This window comes from Benincasa hispida, chromosome 10 (genome assembly GCF_009727055.1).
Source record: "Benincasa hispida cultivar B227 chromosome 10, ASM972705v1, whole genome shotgun sequence".
NCBI classification, from domain to species: domain Eukaryota; kingdom Viridiplantae; phylum Streptophyta; class Magnoliopsida; order Cucurbitales; family Cucurbitaceae; genus Benincasa; species Benincasa hispida.
Genome location: NC_052358.1, coordinates 26519490 through 26543989, shown reverse-complemented (window position 1 = coordinate 26543989; position 24500 = coordinate 26519490). Strand labels below are relative to the sequence as shown.

The 24500-nt window shown below is 34.1% G+C and overlaps 2 protein-coding genes across 2 annotated transcripts; both read right to left on the bottom strand.

The window, feature by feature from the left end:
• Window positions 1–934: 934 nt before the first annotated feature.
• Window positions 935–3447, bottom strand: LOC120087569 (putative dehydration-responsive element-binding protein 2H). The gene is made up of 2 exons (XM_039044378.1): window positions 3249–3447; window positions 935–1857 (listed from the first exon to the last, which is right to left on the bottom strand). The coding sequence occupies exon 2, from the start codon at window positions 1805–1807 to the stop codon at window positions 1271–1273; it is 537 nt and encodes a 178-aa protein (XP_038900306.1). The 5' UTR covers window positions 1808–1857; window positions 3249–3447; the 3' UTR covers window positions 935–1270.
• Window positions 3448–21494: 18047 nt separating this feature from the next.
• LOC120088999 (secreted RxLR effector protein 161-like) lies at window positions 21495–21968 on the bottom strand. Its single transcript, XM_039046436.1, has one exon. The coding sequence runs from the start codon at window positions 21966–21968 to the stop codon at window positions 21495–21497; it is 474 nt and encodes a 157-aa protein (XP_038902364.1).
• Window positions 21969–24500: the final 2532 nt, after the last annotated feature.

The following is a 24500-nucleotide window of genomic DNA, read 5'->3' as shown; positions in this document are numbered from 1 at the left end:
AGTAAATAAATATTTTATGATTTTCAAATGTTTATTATTTATTCTATGTCAATTCACCCTCATGAATATCGAATCCATGAAAATGTGAAAGAAAAAGTTTTGAACTCCTCATGCCTGCAAACTCCATGAGTCAAACAATCTCCCAACACCTACTCCAACTCCATGGGTCAAGGAGCTTAAAGTTAAAGAAAGATAATAACTATAAAATCTATTTATATATTTTGCCCCTTTAAATAACTAAACTTATAATATAAGCTTAGAGAAAAATATGAAACGCTTTGCAATCAATTGTCAGTAGGTTGAGCATTTACTACTTGCATTCAGAATCTTTCTCCTACAATATATTGCATAAAAAGAAGTTGAAATATTGATTCAGGGTTACCTTAATTTCCAATAATATGGTGACGAATCCTTAGCCGACTTGCAAACAAGCAAGTTGAGAAGATAATATTTTGGACCACAATTTCATATGGCACCTAGATTTCAGTTGAACCAAGTTCATCAATGTATTAACTACAAACCCCACGCTGTCTGCCTTTGTGAACGCAAGCTGCATATCAGCCAAAGGTTTCCATGATCCCAGATATAGATGAAATTCTTCCCCTACTTCAATAGCCCCACCTCCAACCCGAAACTAATGCCATGTTTGCAGGTGATCTTAAAAAGTCTTACTCAAAATCACTTTAAAACATACTTTAAATCCTTCTAAATCAATTTTGATGGTATATGCCACATTTAAAAAAGCAGTAGTTTCAACTAAAAGCATCACTTTCGAATCAGCCAAATCCAAGCTTTTTTTCTTTATATACAGTTTTGATCCTGAAGATATAAACTCATTGGAAAAGTTGAGTAATAATAAGTTTATCTCCAGCATGAAATGGTCTTCCCCACATATGCAAATCCTTGGCCGTATAAAATTTGATGGACTGCTTAGTACTGAAATATCAACCACTAAAACAAATTAAACATAAACGTCTACATGGATCATCAGACATCTGACATGTAGCATAGTTCAATCTACAGTCGAATACAACTAACCTCCCACTAGGAATGTTTCAATTAGAAAAATTCTAGTGAAATTTCATCCCCAGTTCATCTTTTCTAACCCGACTTATACTTTATGACAAAACAAGAAAAAAAAAATATTACAATCAACCCTACTCCCACATGTTGCCTATAAGGGCAATTACATTAATTATCGAAAAAAAATCGACATCTGGCCTAGATTCCCCAATTCATAAACTTTACAGTGATCAAGGGTTATAGCTGGCTAGATATCTTCAACTGCACAATCCTCAGAGTGATCTGATGTTATTGTGGACTCGGAACTCAGACTAAGTGAAGTTGACCCTAAAAAAGAGATTGAAGACCTCTTGATTTCAGGAGAATCCTTTGTTGATGATTCTTTTTCTTTTAGCAAGGTTGGAATTGAGATATTGGGAAAATTGAGGCGAGCTAAAGTGCCATACATGGCCCTTGCAGCTTCATCATAAGCAAGTGCGGCATCAATGGCAGTTGGAAATGTACCTAACCAGAGCCGACTTCCTCTATTCGGTGCCCGAATTTCTGCAACCCACTTCCCCCATGTCCTTTGCCTAACTCCTCTGTAATTACATCGCATATTCTCTGGCCCTCCCTTACCTTTCATGCAGCCTTTCTTCGACCCCTTGGCTGGAACTCTACGAGCAAGTTTTGCCTCATCATTACATGAATCAAGGTGATCATTGTAATCTTTCCATTTTGCAAGAGTCTCGGCCACAGATAAAGAACCAGGCCGTCTAGTTTGTAATTTTTCTAATTTAGGCATCCAAGAATAGTTTAGATTGGACAGAAGAAATCAGAAAGACCACAAAAGACCTGTCACCATTAAAAGATTATTTCAATTTTCATACTATAAACAACCAAATCTTCAAAGAAAGCAAAATCTGTAGACAGAGAATTCTCAAGGCCATCATTGCTACAGAGCACTTGTGTGTGATACAAACGAATGTGTAAGAAAAGCTCTCATTCGTTGTTCGTTTCATCATCAACCTTATCTCCATTTCTACAATGGCCCAAGAACACACTCATTCTTCAGCTGTAAAGGAACTTATAAATCAGAAGGCATCATTACGAGCTCAATTTATAGGGTGTGATTCTACGAAATAACTCAAGTCCCAAATCGTTCGCTTGTTCTATTCCAAGTTTCAAACTACTCACGCTATGGATGTGTACAACAAATCTCAATCATTCATACCCAATTCGAGGAAAGGGCATTGTTGCCACGCAATGCTCATTGAAATTATAGCACATATCATCAAGTGGTGACCGGCCCTAATGTGGCAAAATCCTAATATAAACAGAACTTCTATTAACAAAAATACTAAACTTTTTATTCGCTAGCCTTATTCTATAGTAAGTAATTCCTAAATTAAATTCAGCGCTTTGAAAAAAGAAGAAAAATTTAAATTGCGAAATGCTTCCCACAAACAAAACAAAAATTTAAAATCCTAAAGTAAACACTCGGCCAAGTTGAAGTTTGCATTGACACTCAGAAACCATAACAAATTTATGAAGTCAGTTTCGATTGAGTTGAGAAAAAAAAATGTTTTTCAAAAAAACTCATTTTTATTTAAACATTTTTTGTAAAAACTAATTAAAATATATGTGAAAAGCTGGTTATCAAACACACCAAATGACTTATTTTTTAAATTAAAAACTTAAAAATATATTCCAAATCCACTCGAAGTCACTTGAGTCTCGAAATAGTAAAAGATACACCACCCATTCACCTTTTCCTTTAATGAAACAAGTAATAGTAAATCCGTACATTTAACATCTTAAAAAATGGAAAAATCGCGCGAAACTGCCGGTAAGCATAGAGTATAAATAAGAACACCTTTAAAAATGAAAATAGATTCATGCAAACGATGACATCTATAATTAAAGGTAAATGAGTGATTATATAAATGGTAAAATTAGACTAACCAGGTCAGCCAAATCAAACCCCATTTGATATTTTTCGACCTCTCTCCAACCCAAGACCGCATTTTACAAACCCTTTCGCTCAAGCACAAGCTTCATGAACAAGGAGGAAAAGAAAAACAACACAGAATGCATAAATTCTAGAGTCTAGCGGTGGCTTGACTTCCGCACAAGAGAAGTCAACAGAAAAGGCCCACCTTTGATTTCACAATCAAGAACAAAGCAGACCCTATTTTGATGGTAAAGAAAAGAATATGAAATTTTGTAGAGAAAGCAGAAAATACCTGCTTTTGTGGAATGAAGAAGTTCCTAAATTTGGGACGTCGAACAAAGGAGGGACATTCCGATTCTAAAGTGAGAGACAGAGACCAAAGACGGTCGCGTTGACGACGAAGCGGACGAACGGGAAACCCTAGGCCCCAAACCACCGCCTCGAATTGAATTAACAAGTCGTACTTGCTTCTATTGTATATTTAGTCTCTCTTTTATGAATAAAGTTTGTTATTTATTGTATGGGCCGAATGACTCGCGCACAATTAACTTTTCAAAATAATGCTGAAAAGAATCTTATAATATAAAATATAATATAATAAATTTAAATTTGAGTATTTAATCAGCGAACAATTGTGAAAATTATCATAATGATGTCTTTTTTCCTCACATACACACAAAATAGAATTTACACTAAATTGATTTGAGAGGTAAGCACGATCAGTCTTGACGTCGAATTCATGCAGAATATATATCATACTGGCATGTACGTCATGATTGTTGTGCATAAAGAGAAATAATAAATGGACCAGTTGTATCGGATGACTAATTTTTCCTAATACGATTCAATCATGAGGCGATTTACTGCACCTTACTGTTACTGCATGCTAAGAGATTTATTATTTTACATTTCTCAAATATATGATATGAATATTATTTAATATTAATACAAAATATTTTTTTTCTAAGGTGTACAACACAATTCATCAGAGTTGGGTTCAATGTGTGTCCAAACCTTGGTTAACATAGAAAGTATCATTCAACAAATAAGACAACTCTAACATTGATCGAAGATGTATTCGTCGTAGGCAACAACGACAACAAAACAAAGCTAATTTAGAGGCACACCAAGACAACTCGTAGGGTAAACGCCAGTGGGTCATCTTTAACGTCATCTAACTTCTATTTTGAAATTAAAGAACTAATTTCTCTTTTTCTAAAGTAGACTCTACCATATACATGAGTTATATTTTTTCATTTGCAGAGGGACATACTACTTAGTTAAGTCAAAATTTTATTTTTAATATGGCTAAAAACTACACAACAAAATATATAACTAAATTTATAGAAGAAATTTGTTAGTTAGAATCTTTTTTTTTTTTAAAAAAAAGGAAGAAATTGAAAAAAAAAAAGAAATTATTAAATCGTGGATCCTGTCCACGAGTTTGACTTTGACCAAGTCCACCGACCCTGTCCATACGCCCAGCCCCTCCCACCGTCGGTCTCAACCAGCCGCGACCATCAAAGCAGCACCGGAGTTCACCTCTTGTCGTTGAGATTTCACACGTCTCTGTCCACCTCGCACCAGTCGCCATCAATAACAGATTTTGCCACTGACTAAAGCCACAGGCCACTAGATTTCCAACCATGCCGTCGAAACGTACGCGTCGGTGACAGAATGTAACGCCCCAGGCCCAGGATTCGAACCAGGATTCGAAATCTGGATTCAGCCCCTAATGGCCTCGGTATTCCCCTACGTCCCCTGTGACCTGGCTATATCATCCTCCATTCTTCCTCCCTTCCTCCATTGCCTTGAATGCTTTAGAAGTGAAAGTTGTCCCCATAAACCAACACGGGTTCTTTCATAGGATTGCTCCAAGCTAAGCACGCTTAACTTTGGAGTTCTTATGATTGAGCCACCGAAAAGGAAGGTGCACCTTGTTGGTATAGGTAGTAACTTTCAATTCTTTTAAGCCTTTCTTAACCATACTTTCATGTCCTCAGGATCCCTCTCATTTAGATGTGATATCGGTTCATTCATGTACCCCTCCTAAACTCAGGTCGTTACACAGAATGCCCGAAGTTTCAGCCACCACTGCCCAGATCTAAGCCACGTCGTCGCCTTATTTCAAGCATGCCTTCTGCTTTGGTCGCCGGAATCTTGGGATTTTGGAACAGAGTTTTGGATGTTAGAAGGACCGGATCGATGACTTTTGGTGGGTATTGGTTCTTGTTCTTCAAAGATTTTAATCAATCAAATAGATAGTTAGGCCTAATTATTGATTGAATCTTGATTATGGAGGATTAATTTGAGATTTCAAGGAGATTTAGAGTTGTCGTCCAACAATATCAAAAGGGTTTTGACACGTAACGATTGGGACATCTGTTTAGGAGAATGGAAGCAATTTTGGAAGCAAGCTACACTTTGGTTTTAATTTGAGTTTCATTTATCAATTTTTTCTTGGAGAGAAATATACACATAAAAAGTACAAATGTATTGGGCGTTTCAGGATGTATATGAAAATAAAATAAATTTGTAAAAAAGTCTAGACACATCATAATATTTAAAAAGATGACAAACAATACTTAAAAGAAATGGAAAATAAAATGAAATAAATTATTTGATGACACATTTGTCTTAAATCTCTTGAGAAAAAATCCTACTCATCAAAGATAGACACGCAAAACAAATCTAGTGAAGATTATAAGCTCATACATTCAACATTCAAGAACTATTTCACATTTCTTTAACTTTTATAGTTAGTTATTGTAACTACTTGTATCAGAAATTAGTATAAATACTCATCATTTACAAATTTTTAGATACAACAACATATATAGCTTTAAGAAGAACTTGAAGTATTTGTAAAAGAAAAAGAATCTGTGACTTAGCTTCAATAAAACTCTCTCCTTCCCATGGACGTAGGCTTTAATAGTCGAACCACGTATATCGTTGAGCATTCCTTCCTCTTTCTTCTCATCGTCTACAAGATTGTATGATCATTTACCATTTTCTTCATATCGTCTATAAGAACGATTGATCGTGTACATTTTCCTTCTTCCATCCTCTACACGATTGCATGTTCGTTCACCATTTCCTTCTGCTATCGTCTACACGATTGCATGACTCTTCCATCTTATACTCAAAGCAGTCGCACAAATCAAACAAGAAGGCATTAGGGTTAGAAGAAAGTAAAAGAACACAGAAGGTAGAGAACGAGAGAATCAGAGAGCAAGAAAGAGAAAAAAAAATTAATTTTGCATTAATCACTCATCAGAAAGAAAGTAATTCTTTCATTTTTCCATCAGACAAAGAGCTGTGATACAGACCACGTGTAAGGCATCAGCTGGAAAATCGTGGGCACGTAATAGCCAAGTTTTCTACCAACCAAAGTTTTTGGGGCAAAAGAATTGGGCTCTCAGTTTGGCTCAGCAAAAAGGCCTCACAAATACTTTCATCATTTAGGTTAAATCTCATTAATTCATAGAAGCAGGCCCAACAAAGTGGTATCAGAGCAATAGACATTCAAGATCTCAATTCTTGGAGAATCAAGACACAAGTTTTTCATTTAAAATGTCAGTAACAAGGTTTGAGGTGGAGAAATTCAATGGCAAAGGAGACTTCGGACTGTGGAAGGCCAAGATCAAGGTGATACTCGGCCAGCATAAAGCCCACAGAGCCCTCCTTAATCCATTAACACTCCCTGCCACTATGACAGCCCAAGAAAAGGAAGACTGGGAGCTGGCAACCTATAGTACGTTGGTTCTTTATCTTAGTGACAGTGTTCTTAGATAAGTTTTAGATCAAGAAACTGCACATAGAATATGGACTAAGCTAGAAGAGTTGTATGCTACTAAAGACCTTTCTAGCAAAATGTATCTTAGAGAGAAATTCTTCACATTTAAAATAGATTCATCTAAAACACTAACTGATAACTTAGATGAATTCAAGAAGATAGTTACTGAATTTAAAACTCTAGGAGAAAAACTAGGTGATGAAAATGAGATCTATGTGCTTCTAAACTCCTTGCCTGGATCGTATAAAGAAATTAAGAATGCTCTAAAGTATGGAAGGGATAGTATAAGCACAAACACTATAATCCCAGCCCTAAGAACTAGAGAGCTCGAGCTACAGATTGATAAAAAGGATAAACCTAGTGGTAAAGGTCTGTTTGTAAAAGGAAACTTTAAGCAATACCATTCAAAAGACAGAAAACCTCATAACTCAGAAGAAAATAAATCAAAACAGAAAATAAAATGCAAGTACTGTAAGAAAAATGGACATTTAATTAAAGACTGTTTTATCTTAAAGAGAAAGAACTAAGAGAAAGAGAAGGACTCAAAAGGCAAACAACCTGAAGATCTGTTGTAGAAGGTTCCTTCATCTACTCGGATTCTTTAGCCTCAACTTTAGACAAATCCAATCATGTAAACCCTCTAGGAAAACATGATTGGGTTCTAGATTTTGGGTACACCTACCATATGACCTCAATGAAACCTTGGTTTAACACCTTTAAGGAAATAGAAGGAGAAATGGTTTATATGGGAAACAACCAAGGCTGTAAAATAGAAAGCATTGGCTCTGTTTCCATGAAACATAAGGATGGAACCATCAAAATTCTTAGGAATGTGAGATATGTTCCATTACTTAAGAGAAATCTAATCTCCTTAGGTATGTTAGATGCTATTGGGTGTGAATACAGGGGTAAAGGAGGAACACTTGAGGTGCTAAAGGACTCTAAAGTAATATTAGTTGGGGAAAAGATAAATGATTTATTTGTGGTCAAAGGAGTTGAAATGATGACAGGGGCTTATGTTGCCACCACAAATGAGATCACAGAGGCTGATGTATGGCACAAAAGGTTATCTCACATAAGTGCTAAAGGCCTAGAAGTCCTATCTAATCAAGAAATTATGCCTAAAGGTCTTTCAAAAGATCTAACCTTTTGTGAACACTGTGTTTTAGGGAAAGCCACAAGGCAAAGTTTCACTAAAGCACAACATACCTTAAAAGCTATCCTAAACTATATACACTCTGACCTATGGGGTCCAACTCCTACACCTAGCCTAAGTGGCTCAAAGTATTTACTTTTTTTTATTGATGACTTCTCTAGGAAAGGTTGGGTTTGCTTCCTTAAAACTAAAGACCAAGTGTTTGATAGGTTTAAGGAATGGAAACTCATGATAGAGAAACAAACTTCTAAAGAAATTAAATACCTAAGAACTGACAATGGACTGAAATTTTGTAGTGAAGAGTTTAATAAATTCTGTAAAGAAACAGGAATTACTAGGCATAGGACAGTTAGATTCACTCCTCAACAAAATGAAGTAGCTGAAAGACTAAATAGAACAGTCATGGAAAGAGTTAGATGCTCCTATCAGATGCAATACGAAGTGAAAAATACTGGGTTGAGGCTGCAAGCTATACAGTGTACACCTTAAATAGGTGTCCACATTCCTCCCTAAATTTTTTGACTCCTGAAGAAAAATGGACCACACATCCACCTAACCTAGAAAACCTAAGGGTATTTGGATGTGTTGGTTATATTCATCAAAATCAGGGAAAATTAATATCTAGGGCAGTAAAATGTATGTTTGTAGGGTTTTCTGAGGGAGTAAAATGATTTAAAATGTGGAATCCCATTGAAAAAAGGTTTGTTATAAGCAGAGATGTCACTTTCAGAGAAAAAGAAATGTTTATGCAAAAAGAAAAGACATTCTATGAAGTTCCTAATAGCCCCAATACTACTAGGATTGAGGTGGAGTCATCTAAAGTTTCTTCCACTAACCAAAACCCTCCTATAAAATTAGAAGAATAAGAAGAGGATGCCTCAAATGAGAACACTGGGAATACTGAAGTTGTACCTAATTTAAGTCAGTATTTCTTGGCTAGGGATAGACAAAGAAGAGTGATAGTTCCTCCAACTAGATATTCTGAAACTAACTATATGAACCTAGTTTTAAATGCCATAATAGCTCCTAATGACAAAAAACCAACCACTTTTGAAGAGGCAGTGAACTGCCCTAATGCTAGGTCTTGGATTCAAGCTATGTGTGAAGAGATAGAGTCACTCACTGTCAATAATACCTGGACCCTAGCTCCTCTTCTTAAAGGGTGTAAACCTATAGCCTCTAAATGGATATATAAACTAAAGGAAGGTTCTACCAAAGAAGAAAAGCCTAGTTACAAGGCAAGGTTAGTGGCTAAAGGGTCAGAGGGAAATAATAAACTATACTGAAATTTTTTCACCAGTAGTGAAACAAACCTCTATTAGACTACTTTTATCTCTAGTTGCTCAGTATAATCTAGAACTAGATCAACTAGATGTTAAAACTACCTTTTTACATGGAAACTTAGATGAGGTTATCTATATGGTATAACCTAAAGGGTTTGAGGAAAAAGGTAAGAAATACCTGTACTGTCTCCTAAATAAGTCAATATATGGTCTAAAACAATCCCCTAGATGCTGATACAGAAGGTTTAATGACTACATAGAGAGTATTGGATTTCAAAGAAGTTCCTATGATATTTGTTCTTATATTAATTCTACTACCTATAAGGACAAAGTCTACTTATGGCTCTATGTTGATGATATGTTACTAGTAGGAAAATCAAAGGAGGATTTAACTCATGTCAAGAATCTCTTAAAGAGAGAATTTGACATGAAGGACTTGGGCCAGTCTAGAAAGATCCTTGGGATAGAAATTCAAAGGGGCAGAACTTCCTCAACCCTAACCATAAGTCAACTAAGCTACTGTGAAAAAGTAATCAACATATTCAATATGACAAATGCAAAACTAGTCACCATACCTATTGCTACACACTTTAACTTTCCTCTGAAAACTCATCAAAAGAAACAGACATAGAACATTTAACTCAAATGCAATCAATTCCTTATAATCAAGCAATAGGGAGTCTAATGTACTTAATGATATCTACTAGACCAGACTTATCATACAACACTAGTCTAGTCAGTAGATAAATGTCTAACCCTGGAAAAAGACATTGGGAAATAACAAAATGGATTTTAAGATTTCTAATTTGGTCTAAACAGTTGAAATTAACATATCAAAGTACTAATGAATTAAATTTAGAGCTATATGGATATGTTTATTCAAATTTTGCAGGTGACCAAGACAAAAGAAGATATCTAACAGGTTATCTATTCTTATTTGGTCCTAACTTGTTGTGATGGAAAGCAAATTTACAGTCAATCACAACATTATCAACCACAGAAGCAGAGTACATGGCTTTATAAGAAGCAATAAAGGAAGCACTGTGGTTAAAAGGATTAATGAAGGACTTTGGTATTAATCAAACAGTAGTTAAAATCTACTGTGATAACCAAAGTGTCATTCACCTTTCCAAAAACCCTCAGTATCATTCAAGGACCAGACATATAGATATCAAGTATCACTTTGTCAGAGACAGAATAGAGAAAGGAGAAGTCGAGGTGCTAAAAGTTCATACCACCGAGAACACAGTCGACATGCTTACCAAACCTGTGAGTAAACTCAAGCTTGCTAACTGTCTTGGTCAGATCGGGTTTCTGCTTCCTGAAAAAGGGTGAAGACATGTTAAATCCAGAAGGAGAAGAGGTTGCATGTTGAGCTTAAGGTGAAGATTTGAAGATTATAAGCTTATATATTCAACATTCAAGAACTATTTCATATTTCTTTAACTTTTACAGTTAGTTATTGTAACTACTTGTATCAGAAATTAGTATAAATACTCATCATTTAAAAATTTTTAGATTCAACAATATACATAGCTTTAAGAAGAACTTGAAATATCTATAAAAGAAAAAGAATCTGTGACTTAGCTTCAATAAAACTCTCTCCTTCCCATGGACGTAGGCTTTAATAGCCGAACCACGTATATCGCTGAGCATTCCTTCCTCTTTCTTCTCATCGTCTACAAGATTGTATGATCATTTACCATTTTCTTCATATCGTCTACAAGAACGATTGATCGTGTACATTTTCCTTCTTCTATCGTCTACACGATTGCATGTTCATTCACCATTTCCTTCTGCCATCGTCTACACGATTGCATGACTCTTCCATCTTATACTCAAAGCAGTCGCACAAATCAAACAAGAAGGCATTAGGGTTAGAAGAAAGTAAAAGAACACAGAAGGTAGAGAACGAGAGAATCAGAGAGCAAGAAAGAGAAAGAAAAATTAATTTTGCATTAATCACCCATCAGAAAGAAAGTAATTCTTTCATTTTTCCATCAGACAAAGAGCTGTGGTACAGACCACATGTAAGGCATCAGCTGGAAAATCATGGGCACATAATAGCCAAGTTTTCTACCAACCAAAGTTTTTGGGGCAAAAGAATTGGGCTCTCGATTTGGCTCAGCAAAAAGGCCTCACAATTACTTTCATCATTTGGGCTAAATCTCATTAATTCATAGAACCATGCCCAACATCTAGAAAAGAGAAAAATATAGATGACACACTTCTTTGATGATACGTTTTTCGATGTGTCCTATGGTAGACTTCCATTGGAAGAATAGGGTAGTTACGTTGTATGTTTACTTTATAGAAGAGGAAGATCAATTTTTCAAATACATAGATTCTACAATTTCTAAAAAAATAATGTCCAACACAAGCAAGTTGAAAACCATTTAGAAAAAATGAGGTGTTTTTTGGTTCTCATTGGAATGTGTCTCTTGATTACATAGAATTTTAGCCAATAGAATGCGTCTCTTTACGAATGCATCTCTTAAAGAAACGCAGTTAAACTCATTTTGACAACTATTTTCTCTATTAACCTTCACCTTCAAAGATCCATTAAAATCACCTTAAAAGATCCATTAAAATTTAACATTTTGGTCAAACTACCTTGAATGCATTTTTTAAAGAGATGCATTCCAACAAATGACAAGAAAAAACCTTGTTTTTTCTAAATAGTTCCAACTGGCTCATTTTGGCTAATTTTCTTTAAAAAAAATGCAATATTAATCTAATTTACCCTTTCTACACCTATAACTTAAATAAATAGCTATAATTGTTTAAACTCTTCCATTTTTTACAAGAATATACTTATTATTTTACCCAAAAGTCTGACTCAATTTACTTTTTCATTTCTCAAGTTCCTCATGGTTATGAACACAAAAATTGAAATTATACTATAGTTTTTTAAAATACTTATGAAAATGTGGTATTTTTAAAAATATTTAAAAGAATATTGTATCTTTCTAATTAATTTTATTCTCTCTCTTCTCTCACAATTTCTAATAATCTCCATTCAATACTCACCTTTTCCATTCTGTAGTGTATACCAAATGGAAGAATTTTATTAATGATCAAAAGTTACCAATACAAGAAGACAATCTCTCTATTTATAGAGAATTGGAAAGAAAACTAATCATATTCCTAATTAATCAAAAAAACTAATCCTAATCCTACAAAACCAAGGAAATTAATCCTAATTCTAATCAATCATTGATACAAATCCCAATTCTAATCAACTCAAGATTTGACCATAATAACCTAATCCTACTATATAATTCTATCCCTAAAAAAACTCATCTTCGAGTTTCTAAATGATAATGAAGGTAAAAATAATAAAAAAAATAATAATCCAAGTGATAAAGTGAAAATTCTTTTCCTCGAGTTGGATGTGATAAAGTGAAGCTTCCTTCTTTTGGCTTGTTGAGTGTGGTATACTCTAATTGAAAAATCTTGACGAAAAAAATTCAAATCCAACTTGGAATTAAAATCCAAATTTCAATTAAAATCTTACTCCATAAAAATCTTTTCAAATTAAAATGTGGATGGATTTTTTAATAATTAAGGTGGAAAACTTTGTTTGAGTAGCCCATTAGGCCCACAGTGGAAGAGAGGCTCATTAAGGTCCAAACTAATTAGGGTTTTTGTTAAAATTATCATAATTGTCCCGAATTTGGTTTCTTCTTGGAAAATTTCACAAAATGACCCAAAACCCAAAAACTTTTTTAACAATGACATCTTCCTAAAAACTTTTCTACCACTGACCTTTTACCCATGCAAAATTCCACACTTAACCCCAGTTTTAACAAAACCTTCAGACCGTTTGGTTAACGCGCGTCTCAACGAATACTTTACAATGATAGGGTCTCCCTCCATTTTGTTCATTCCTTGCTCAAAGCATTTCTCTTCGAAGCGTTTTCTCTCGATTTTGCTCCCATTTTCTCTCCAAAGCCAAGCACTCCTCGCAGGTTTCTCGCCGGTCGTCTCTACACAATTGCCACCGTCGTCGTGATCTGAAAGGTATAAGACTTTTTTTCTTGAAGAATGCATGTTGATATTTGAGGTTTGACTTCTTTTAGGGTTTAATCGTGTGTTCGTTCATAATCGATCGTTGAGAAAATACTAACCGATCGGATTGAGAATACTGAGCGAGCATTTAGAGATTATTAAGCGAGTGTTTAGATATTCCTAAGCGATCGGATAGAGATTATTAAGTGATCGTATAGAGAATACTAAGCGATCGGATTGTTTAGGTTTATATCGTGCAATCGTTTAGCTAACTGTTACATAATCGTTTAGGCATCTATTATATGATCGTTTAGCTAATTGTTACGCGATCGTTTTAGATATCCGTTATGCGATCGTTTGGCTAACTGTTACGCGATCGTTTAGACATATGTTATGCAATTGTTTAGCTAACTGTTACACAATAGTTTTTATTATGCGATCGTTTAGTTTTTGTTATACGATCATTTAGGTTTTGTTATGCGATAGTTTAGTTTTTGTTATGCGATTGCTTAGTTTTTGTTATGCGATTGCTTACTAATTCTTGTAATGTACATGATTGTCAGATTGGTAAGATGGTCGTCCCTGCTAAGAAATATTTTCTTGTTACAGTCGCTTGCCAAATCCACAAAATTGCTCCTTTCACTAAGAAAAAGTTGCCAAAAGAACAGCTGAGACTATATAGGCAAACGACCTTTGGACCTCTGTTGGATATAGATCTTGTTTTTAATGAACAACTTTTGCACCACTTTCTATTAAGGGAGGTAGCAGATGCAAACTCAGACGTTATTTCATTCAACTTTTTAAGGAAGAAGGTAACATTGTCCCAAGAGGATTTTACTTGATAACTGGGTTGTGGTCGACCAAGGAAATAGTGGAAAGAGAAACAAGTGGTGAAAGGTTGCGAGAACTCATTCTTGGACCCAATGACCTAAATAGAAATGATAGTTCTTGCAAGGATGTGGAGATCGCCTTCAAGAATTTCAATTTTACTAATGACGAAGATGTTGTCAAGGTTGCATTCGAGACTATCGCAAGGTGTAACTGATACAAATAACGGCATCTAGGATGCATCACTGCCTTCTAAAAAAAGCTAAGGTCTTCATCATCTATTATGTTAATTGAGGGAGCTGGGACCAATAAATTGTAACAACATTTGATGTGCATATCAAACATATCCAGATCGATATTTAGTTGTTGGTGCATTATGCTCACTAATTCACTGACTGTTATATCATTTCTAACTTTCAAACCTTTCATATGACCACCAACATAATTTCTTTCGAACTCATCCCAATCCCCACCAAATCGTATAAAGATGTGAAGTAGCGTCATTGATCTACAATGGGATAAGCAAATCATAAGTGAATGATCGTTTATACATTACTATGCGATCGAATAAATGTTTACACGATCGTTTATAAATTACTATAATTGTTGATAAATTACTACATGATCGTTTATAATTTACTAAACGATCGTGTATAACTTACTATACAATCTTTTATAACATACTATGATCGTATTATAATTTATGAACGATCGTCTATATTGTAACGAACAATCGTCTAGTAATTTATGAACGATCGTTTATATTACAATGAATGATCGTGTATATATTACTATACGATCATTCATTTAATGCTAAACGACACTTATTATGAAAGTGATCTGGGACAAGAAATCATAGAATATCACTTACATTCTCTCCATTTCTGAATCTGACGATGAAAGCGATCAATGAAGATATTGGATTGAAACCTTGAGAGAAAGCCACGAGAGAACAATGAGAGAATTTCGTGGGGAGTTCAACAGAAAGTGAATACCAAGAGTGACCTTTCATTCTTTACATACCAATGTTATTCAATACTATTGGTAGAAAATTAGTTGGAAATAAATGTTTTGGTGGAATGTTGGTGTTGTATTGAATGCACATTGAATGAAGGGCTGAAGAAATTGTTGAAAGAAGAAGAAATGTGATGCGGTTTGAGGAGTTTTAAAAATTGTGGGTAATTTGGTATTTCACATGGATAAAAGGTCAGTGATAGAAAACTTTTTGGAGGAGTTTTAAAAATTGTGGGTAATTTGGTATTTCACATGGATAAAAGGTCAGTGATAGAAAACTTTTTAGGAAGAGGTCATTGATAGAAAATTTTTTGAGTTTTGGATCATTTTGTGAAATTTTCCTTTCTTCTTCTTCAGGTAAATAACCATGATTTTCTTTCTCCATCAATCTTCACCGAACACTCCTCCTCCAATCAAGTTTGACAGTCAATGATGACTCTTTCTTCTGCTCGATCTCATTCAATGACGCTTCCATTTTTGAAACGATGAATTCCTTTAACGTTATGGCCACGACAGTAACTTCTCCCTCTGGCGAATCGGTTTGATGACGAAGCTATGGTTTCTTTTTTTTTTTTTTTTTTTTTCCAACCTCTTTTTCCTTTCCAATTTCTTCTTCTATAGCATCTTTGACCATGACCGTAATCTCATGTTCGACCTCCTTCGAAGCTCTTTGGTTAGGATTTAACAAATCTTGACGTTATTTCTGCTATTTGGATATTTCATCCAAATGAAGAGACATTTTCTCTAGTAACCTCATGATACCATGGACAGAAACCTTCAATCGATCGCAATCGTTGGTCATAGTCTTTAGTGATAGGATGGTGGGTGTCTCCATCTCTTTGTTTTGGGAAAGCTCCGCCGTAGTAGGCTTCTTTCCCATCATCAAGTCCAATCGATCTTGATGTTCTGATACCAATTTGGTGTATACCAAATGAGAAAATTTTATTAAGGGTTGAAAGTTGCCGATAGAAGAAGATAATCTTTCTATTTATAGAGGATTGGAAAGCAAACTAATTCCTAATTAATAAATTAATCCTAATCCTACTAAACCAAAGAAACTAATCCTAATTCTAATCAAACATGGAAACTAATCTCAATCCTAATCAATTATAGATTTAACCATAATACCTTAATTTATAATACGGGTGGAAACGGTTCGGTTCGGTTTGGTTTGGTAGTCAAACCAAACCTACCAAACCGAACCGATTTTTTTTACAATGTGAAACCGAACCGAACCGCATATATGCAATTCGGTTCGGTTTCAAATTCGGTTTTGACATTTTTAAAAAATCCATGTTATATTCTTTTTTAATTAAAAAACGGTTGGGTTCGATTTTACTCTTTTTTAAATATATATATATTAGTTAAAAACGATTCGGCTCGGTTTTCGAAACCGAACCGAACCGAACCAAATTAATTCGGTTTCAAAATTTCTTCAAACCAGATCGAATCACATTTTTCGGTTTCACTGAGTTTTCGGTTCAGTTCGGTTCGGTTCGGGTTTTAGAAACGATTCGATTTTTGCGATTTGAATGACCACCCCTAATTTATAATACCCTAATCCTACTACATCGTTCTCTTTCTTATTTCCCATTCTCTCTCCCCTCTGTCAATCTTTCTTCTTCTTCATTCTAACATTTCTCTTCTTCATTTTTCCTTCATTTTTCTCTATTTAAAAGATTTAACTAAACTCTAATATGGGGGGGTACATTATAATCTTGAATGGGTCAACTGACTTGAACAAATACCTCAAATAAGGAGAAAGTTTGAACACCAAATATTCATCAAATCAATTTAATTAACTATAGAATGTAAATATTAGATCAATCAACTTTGAATATATTTTGTTAACTTTAATTGAACTTTTTTTTTTTAGAAGTTCTAATTTCAATTTGATTTTATGATGAAATGATATTCATTTTAAATTTCATTCGATTTGTGAAAGAAAAAAAAAAGAAGAGAGAAAAGAATTTGGTATAAGAATTTAAATGTTCTTAAATCAATAGATCAATTTAAAAAAATTGAAATTGAACCATTTTATTTATACATCTTTTTTTTTTTTCTAGAAAGATCACTTATATACCTTTAAATATCATATTTAAATAATAGCCAATTGTGAGTAGTTGCATCATATTTAATGTTATATCAAACACGCTCCACCTCGCTCCATCCCAAGAGTAGCGTCCTACATCATGGAGATTTGCAGCATCACATATACTAAGTAACTTGATTTGTCAGAAAACAAACTTCCACCAATCAACTGTAGTATGTAGGCCCGAGTATATCTCATTACAGTTTCCTCCTATGCAATCATCATCCAACCCTTAAAATTGTGATGCTAGCATGTTAAACTTAATCTCGATCTCTTGATAGAACGAGCATCTAGGGTCACACCAAGTAACATTTGATACATATTCGACCAATCATATAGCCAATTGTTAACAAATCCTAAACATTTGTCTCCCATTTCTAGAGAAGAAAAACAAACAATATACATCATTAATTATTTAACTAATCATCAAACTAAATGGTTAAACATTAATAACTAAACTCTAATATACAATCCAATAATGACTAATTACTAAATTGGTAATTACTAAATTACATTGGTCACACTTATAAATATAAAAAGTTCAAATTAGTAATATTACAATTTTACACTTGATATTTGAATTTTGTTTCAATTTGATCCCTAGATTTCAAAATTTACATTTTTTTATCACACTTTTTCATTAAATTCTCACTTTCAATTATTGGTATCAGCGTCTACTAATTAATTTAAAATAATTATGAAATAAAATTTTAAATTTAATTTTAAAAGTGATAAAAATAGTGAAACTTAATTAATTATAATTCATTCAATTGTTTTAAATTTATTAACATACATTAACATTAAAGACGAAAAATGAATATTTAACGAAAAATCGAGCTGAAATCTATAAATTTTGAAATCTAAGAACCAAACTGAAACAAAACTCAAATGTCAAGGGCAACATCGTAATATTTTGAAACCTATAGATCAAATAAAAACTAAATAAAAAACTTAGTGATCAAAAATATATTTTTTTCCGTTTATTTATTAAAAATAAAGTCAAGGAGTTCATAACTTCAACTTGGGAACTCATGCAAAACTACCACGATATCATAATACTTTTCAAATAACCTAATTTTCTAAATATTTTTCAAAATTATAAAACTCCCCCGTGAAAATGTCAAAAGTTCTATTTTTTAATGTACTACTAATCCTTCCATGTAAAATTAGTGTACAACTATATTTTATTTTAAATATAGAGATTAAAATCGTTAAATATTTCACAACTAAATATGTCACATCTATATTCGTTTTTTCAAGAACTTTAAAATATTCAATCATGATACTAAAAAAATGATATTAGAAAATATGCAAAAAAAAAAAAAAAAAAAATCTCCAAATTAGTAATATTGTACTTAAAAGAACAACTCTAATACTAAACTTTTTTCAAGAAAACCTGGGATATAAATAACTCTAATACTAAAAAAAAAATCTAATACTGTAAAAAATGCACAACAATATTTTATTAAATTAGTATCATACTCTGATTACTTAAACAAACTTTATATAGTTACAATTAGAAATACATTCTAATATATAATCCAATAATTAGTAATTACTAAAATAAATTAGTCACACCTTTACGTTTTTTTCAAGAACTTTAAATTTTCAACTATAATACTAAAAAATCTTTTAAAAAAAACTCAAATTAATAATATTGTACAAAAAAAACTCTAGTACAAAACCTTTTTTTCCCCCCAAGAAACCCATAAACATAAACTAATACTAAAAATAATAATATTATAAAAAATGTTATAAAAAAAAAAAAACTCCGATCTCAACTTCATAAGATTAAAAAATCGCCCGAAATGATATTAAAAAATATTCTTGAATTCAACCTGTATTAAAAAGATAAATAATGAAACCTAACACAACATAAATATGTATAAGAAAAAATTTAAAAAAAAATAAAAATATCAAAAGGAACTAAGGAAGGCGAAGGGATTGTTTTTTTCTTTTATTTTGTTGATTTCAAGTTCAAGTTTGTGATCTACCTCGTGGTAACTAGAGATGTCCACGGGATGGGACAGGGACGGAGAACCTATTCCATTCCCCGTTCCTGCAAATTTTCTTGCGAGGAATGGCGGGATTTCGCAGGGATCGAGTTCCCTGTAGGGAAAAATTCTCCGCTTTTATTTTTCTCTAATATATTTTTTAATTTCAATTAAATATATTTATTTTATAATTTTTTAAAAAATTTTCAATGGAATTTTCATTTAAATGAAAATTTATCAATTTTACTAATTAAAACAATATACACATGAAATTTAGAAAATATAATTAAAATGCTATTCTCATAATTTGTAAAATTAAAATTCAACATTTAGAGCATCTTATCTTAATATTACTACATCTAAAGAATTAAAGTAATAAAATCTTGAACTTAAATAATTAAAATATCCAATAATCATCTTAATAAAGTCTATAATATTAATATGAATATATATATATATATATATTAAAAATTTATAATTTATATACAAAGTCGGGGTGGGGCAGGGAAACAGGGTGGGGTAGGGGAAAAAAATTCTCCATTCCCTCCCCCATTCCCCGTGTATTCGGGGATTCCTCGCCCCATTCGGGGCGGGTCTCCGCGGGACCTCGACCTCGCGGATTTTTTGGACATCTCTACTATTCAACTTTTTATTTTTTGTATATTAAATAAAGGAGAAACGATGGAATCATGATATAAATGTAAAAGTTCCGTATTTTTTTAATATTTTCTAAACAATCATATTTTCCTAATTTTTTTAATTTTACAATATTTTTTTAGAAAATGTCTGTTATGAACTCTCAAACGGTTTCTCATTCAAAAATCTCTTTGGAAAAAGGACATTTATGAAATATATGATTCAGTATAGGAGTGTTTATAGGTTGGTTTGGATTGTGTTGAAAGATTTTTTTAGACCCAACCCATTTGTTTTTAAAATTTTTTGACTCATGAAATATTTGAGTTGGGTTGGTTCGGGTTAATCAGGTCATTTATTTAAAATTTTGTTCTAAAAAGAAGCAAAATGTAAATATGCAATCTAATTTAATTCTTTTAATATATTGAATTAAGATTAACAACTCAATTTCGATTTGTATAATGAAAATTTCTTTCTAAAATGCAAAGAAACTATTTTAAGAGTTGTTGAAGAATATCTTATTAAAAAAATATTGGAATTAAATGAAATTAAAATCAATATATGTATAAATAATTACGTTATAAGTAATAAAAATGTATTTTAAAGTTAATAATAAATTCGAGTTGGTTCGGGTTGGTTTGGGTTATGTTAGGTGAACCCATGAATTAACCCAACCCATAAAATTTTCATTTAGTTGAACCAAACCCAACCCAAACCGTACAGGTTGGTTGGGTTGATCGATTTTTTTGAGTCATCGGGTTTCTCCAAAGTAAAAAGGGGATAACGATAGATTCTGGATTTTTTTATTAAGTAAATAAAACAATAGAAATACTTAATCTTGACTTAGTTGCATTGTGGTGCTCAGGCAGCTATTTAATAAAAAATTATCATGTGACAATTTTTTAAATGATTTTAAAAAAAATTGTTTTGTTGTGTAAAAGAGGTGAAATCATGGAAGGGCAATACTTGGATTCATCTTTTGTGTATCCATTCTCACCACTTACATAAAAAAAAATATTAAAATATTCTAAAAAAGAAAAAAAAAACAAAATTTGTTAATGACAAGTCATGATTGGACAATTTAATAGGATCTACAAACATACATGCACCTAAGTATTTTTTTTATCACGGAATTAGATGGAATCTTTGTTGATAAGACAAGTTGAAGATGAAGAGTTTTTTATTTTGAGAGTCCTTTGGACTTCTTCTTTTCAATCTTGTATGGAATGAATAATAATAGCTACAACCCTATTTTCTTTTATATACTCATTGCCCTAATATGTTTACATAACAATACAAAAGAATAAGGAATATCACACTCGGCTTTGTTTGATTGGTGTTGAGAAACCAATTCTCAACAAAATGGTTGACTCACCTTTCTCTTCTTCCACCTTTTTCTTTTCCTTTTTCATTTTCATTTTCATTTTCTGCTCTAACATCTCCCCTCAAGCTGGAGGGTACTTCACGTACTCCTAGTTTGGACCGTAATATATAGAAGTGTGAGTTGTTAAGTGGTTTGGTAAGGCAATCAGCTAGTTGGTTTGTCGAAGGTACATATCGAATAGTGACGTCACCTTTTAGAACATGGTCCCAGACAAAGTGAAGATCAATTTCTACATGCTTAGTTTTAGAGTGAAATACCCGGTTGGCAGCTAAGGCACCTGCCTCTAGATTATCACACCATATGGTCGGTCGAGTGTTTGATTGTAACCCCATCTCACCTAGTAGTTGTTAAAGCCAGAGGACTTCAGATGTAGCATGAGCGAGTACCCTGTATTCAGATTCTGTACTCGACCATGCAACCACTGCTTGCTTCCTTGAGGACCATGATACAATGTTGTTTCCTACAAAGGTACAATAGGCAGCCACTGATTTTCTGTCATCAAGATTGGATACCCAATCAGCATCTGAGTAGGCAGAGACATTTAGATTATGGCTCGGTTGAAAGTAAAGCCTATAGTGTTTTATGCCACTGATGTAGCAAATAACTCTCTTAGCTGCCTGCCAATGGACATCAGTTGGAGTTTGAAGAAATTGACTCAGTTGGTTGACAACATAGGTGATGTCCGACCGTATATGAGTTAAGTACTGAAGGGCGCCGATGGTGTTGCGATATATGTAAAGTTCAGAGAGTGGCTGTCCATCTGTCTTTGATAATTTCCTACCTTGGACAATTGGTGAGAGCATTGGTTTCACATCCGTCATTTAAAGTTTATGCAGTAGATCATCCACATATTTTGACTTGTTGATCAGTAAGCCGGAGTCTAAATAGTGAACTTGTATTCCCAGAAAGTATCGAAGCTATCCCAAGTCTTTGAGTGCAAATTGTATATGAAGAGTTTCTATAAGTAGCTCTGTTAACTGAGAGTTGTTACCTGTGATAATGACGTTGTCGACATAGACAAGTAGGAATATGATAGAGCCCTTCGTATGGTAGATGAACAATGAAGTATCCAATCTAGACTGATAAAATCCCCATTTTGTGAGGACAGAACCGAGGGTTGTATTCCAGGCTCGTGGTGCTTGTTTCAGGCCATAGATAGCTTTTTCTAGTTTGCAGACATGGTTCGGGTATTTAGAGCTAACATACCCGAGTGGTTGATACATATAGACATCCTCGACAAGTTTTCCATTTAAGAACGCATTGTTGAAGTCAAGTTTCCTTACAGTTCAGCCGTGTGACATAGCAGCACTGATTACTACTCGGATTGTGGAAGACTTCACAACTGGGCTGAATGTCTCAAAGAAGTCGACTCCATGATGTTGATGAAAGCCCTTGGCAACTAGTAAGGCTTTGTATCTCTATATTGAGCCATCCATGTTTCTTTTGAGTAAAAATATCTACTTGTTCTCAACTATATTTTGAGATGGATATGTGGGAACCAGTGTCCAGGTCTTGTTTTTCATGAGAGCCGTGTATTCCTCATCCATTGCCTTCTTCCATTGAAGAGCTGTAAGTGCAGTTGTGATTCTTGTGGGCTCTGTTTGGGACCAATCGGTGCTTTTTCTTGTTATCTAGGCTTTGGGTTTAAATATACAGCTTTGGCTCTTGTTACCATCAGATGAGTGGGAAGAAGTGAGGGGCGGAAGGAGATGGTAGGATTTAGTAGAGTGGTAAAGGTTGAATTATCAGTAGGTTGTGATAATAGCTCTATCTTAGTGAGTGTTGGCTAAGAAGCTCTTTTCGGCAACAAAATAGTGATATATGTGGTATAGTGGGACTGTTATGTTGGTTTGAGGCAGGGGCATCGGTGAGGGATGAGTGGGGCTCACCGTCGGGGAAAGATTTGGGCTGTGGTGAGATGCATATCCTGGTGAGGTTGTCTGGTTTGTGGTGTTTGGAGCATAGTCGAGAATAAATGCTGGTGTTGGATTTACTTGTAGGAATGATTGTGACTGAGGCAGGGTATTGAGTATGGGTTGAAGGCTCGTGATTAAGGACTCAGTTATGGGAGGAATTATCACCTAGACGATCGTGTTGAATGATGGAATGTCAGCGATCGTGGGGTTCTTTGTTGTAGTGATCGTTCTGTGCGATGAGCTTACACTGATTTGTCTAGTTAATGGACTCTCTGCAATCGTTGTTTCTTTGGCTTGGGCAATAGTTCTCAACGATGGAGACTGAGCGATCGCTTTATCTTTCGTTTAGGCGATTGTTCTAGACGATGGGCGCTGAATGATCGTATTGTTTGTCATCTGAATGATCGTTCAAAACGATGGAGGCTAAACGATCTTGTTGTCTGTCATCTGGGCGATCGTTCTGAACAATGGTAGTTGAGCGATCGTGTTATCTGTTATCTGGGCGATCGTTCTGAGCGATGAGGCCTCAGCGATCACGTTGTCTTTCTTTTGGCCTGTTGTCTGGGCGATCGTGCTAAACGATGGAAGTTTAGTGATCATTTGGTCTATCGTCTGGGCGAATGTGGTGCACGATTGGGATGTAAAGGGGAAGTCATTCTCATTGAATTGCACATGTCTGCTGGTGTAGATCCGACCCGATGGACTGAGACATCTATACCCCTAGTGATATGAGTTGGGACCAATATACACACATTTCTCCGAGTGTGATTGGAATTTTGACTGTGGTATGGCCATAGGTAAGGGTAGCAAGCACATCTGAATGTTCTGAGATTGAAAAAGTCAAGGTTAGAATCAAACATTACAGCGATCGGTGATTTACCATGTAATATTGTAGTCGGCATTTCATTTATGAGATAAGCGACTGTTGAGAATGCCTCCCACCAAAAGGACAGAGGCATGGATGCTTGTGCAAGGAGTGTGAGTCTGGTTTCAATGATATGTCGATGCTTGCGCTCAGCTCTGCCATTTTGTGCAGAGGTATAGGGGCATGACTTTTCGATTAAGATGCCTTTGGATTCACAGAGGTTATGTATTCTGTCATACTCTTTCCCATTATCTGATTGAAGCATTTTGATCCCAGATTTGATTTGAGTTTGGATTAATTAAGTAAAGTGATTAAATACTGCCAATGTCTCACTTTTCTATTTCAGAGGGTATATCCACACATATCAACTGTGATCATCTAAGAATAATATGTAGTATCGGTATCCATCAATAGATTTAATAGGGTTGGTCCCCATACATCTATATGTATTAATTCGAACTTGTTACATGCTCGAGATTGAGAGTTAGGAAATGGTAAGACACTTGCTTTTCCTAATTGGCATGAATCACAAAATTCTTTTCCTTCATTCGATTTGACTGGTAAATTACATT

Bases quoted from the DNA above. Each gene is read 5' to 3' on its own strand.
- LOC120087569 (XM_039044378.1), bottom strand. From the start codon at position 1,807: ATGCCTAAATTAGAAAAATTACAAACTAGACGGCCTGGTTCTTTATCT.
- LOC120088999 (XM_039046436.1), bottom strand. From the start codon at position 21,968: ATGACGGATGTGAAACCAATGCTCTCACCAATTGTCCAAGGTAGGAAA.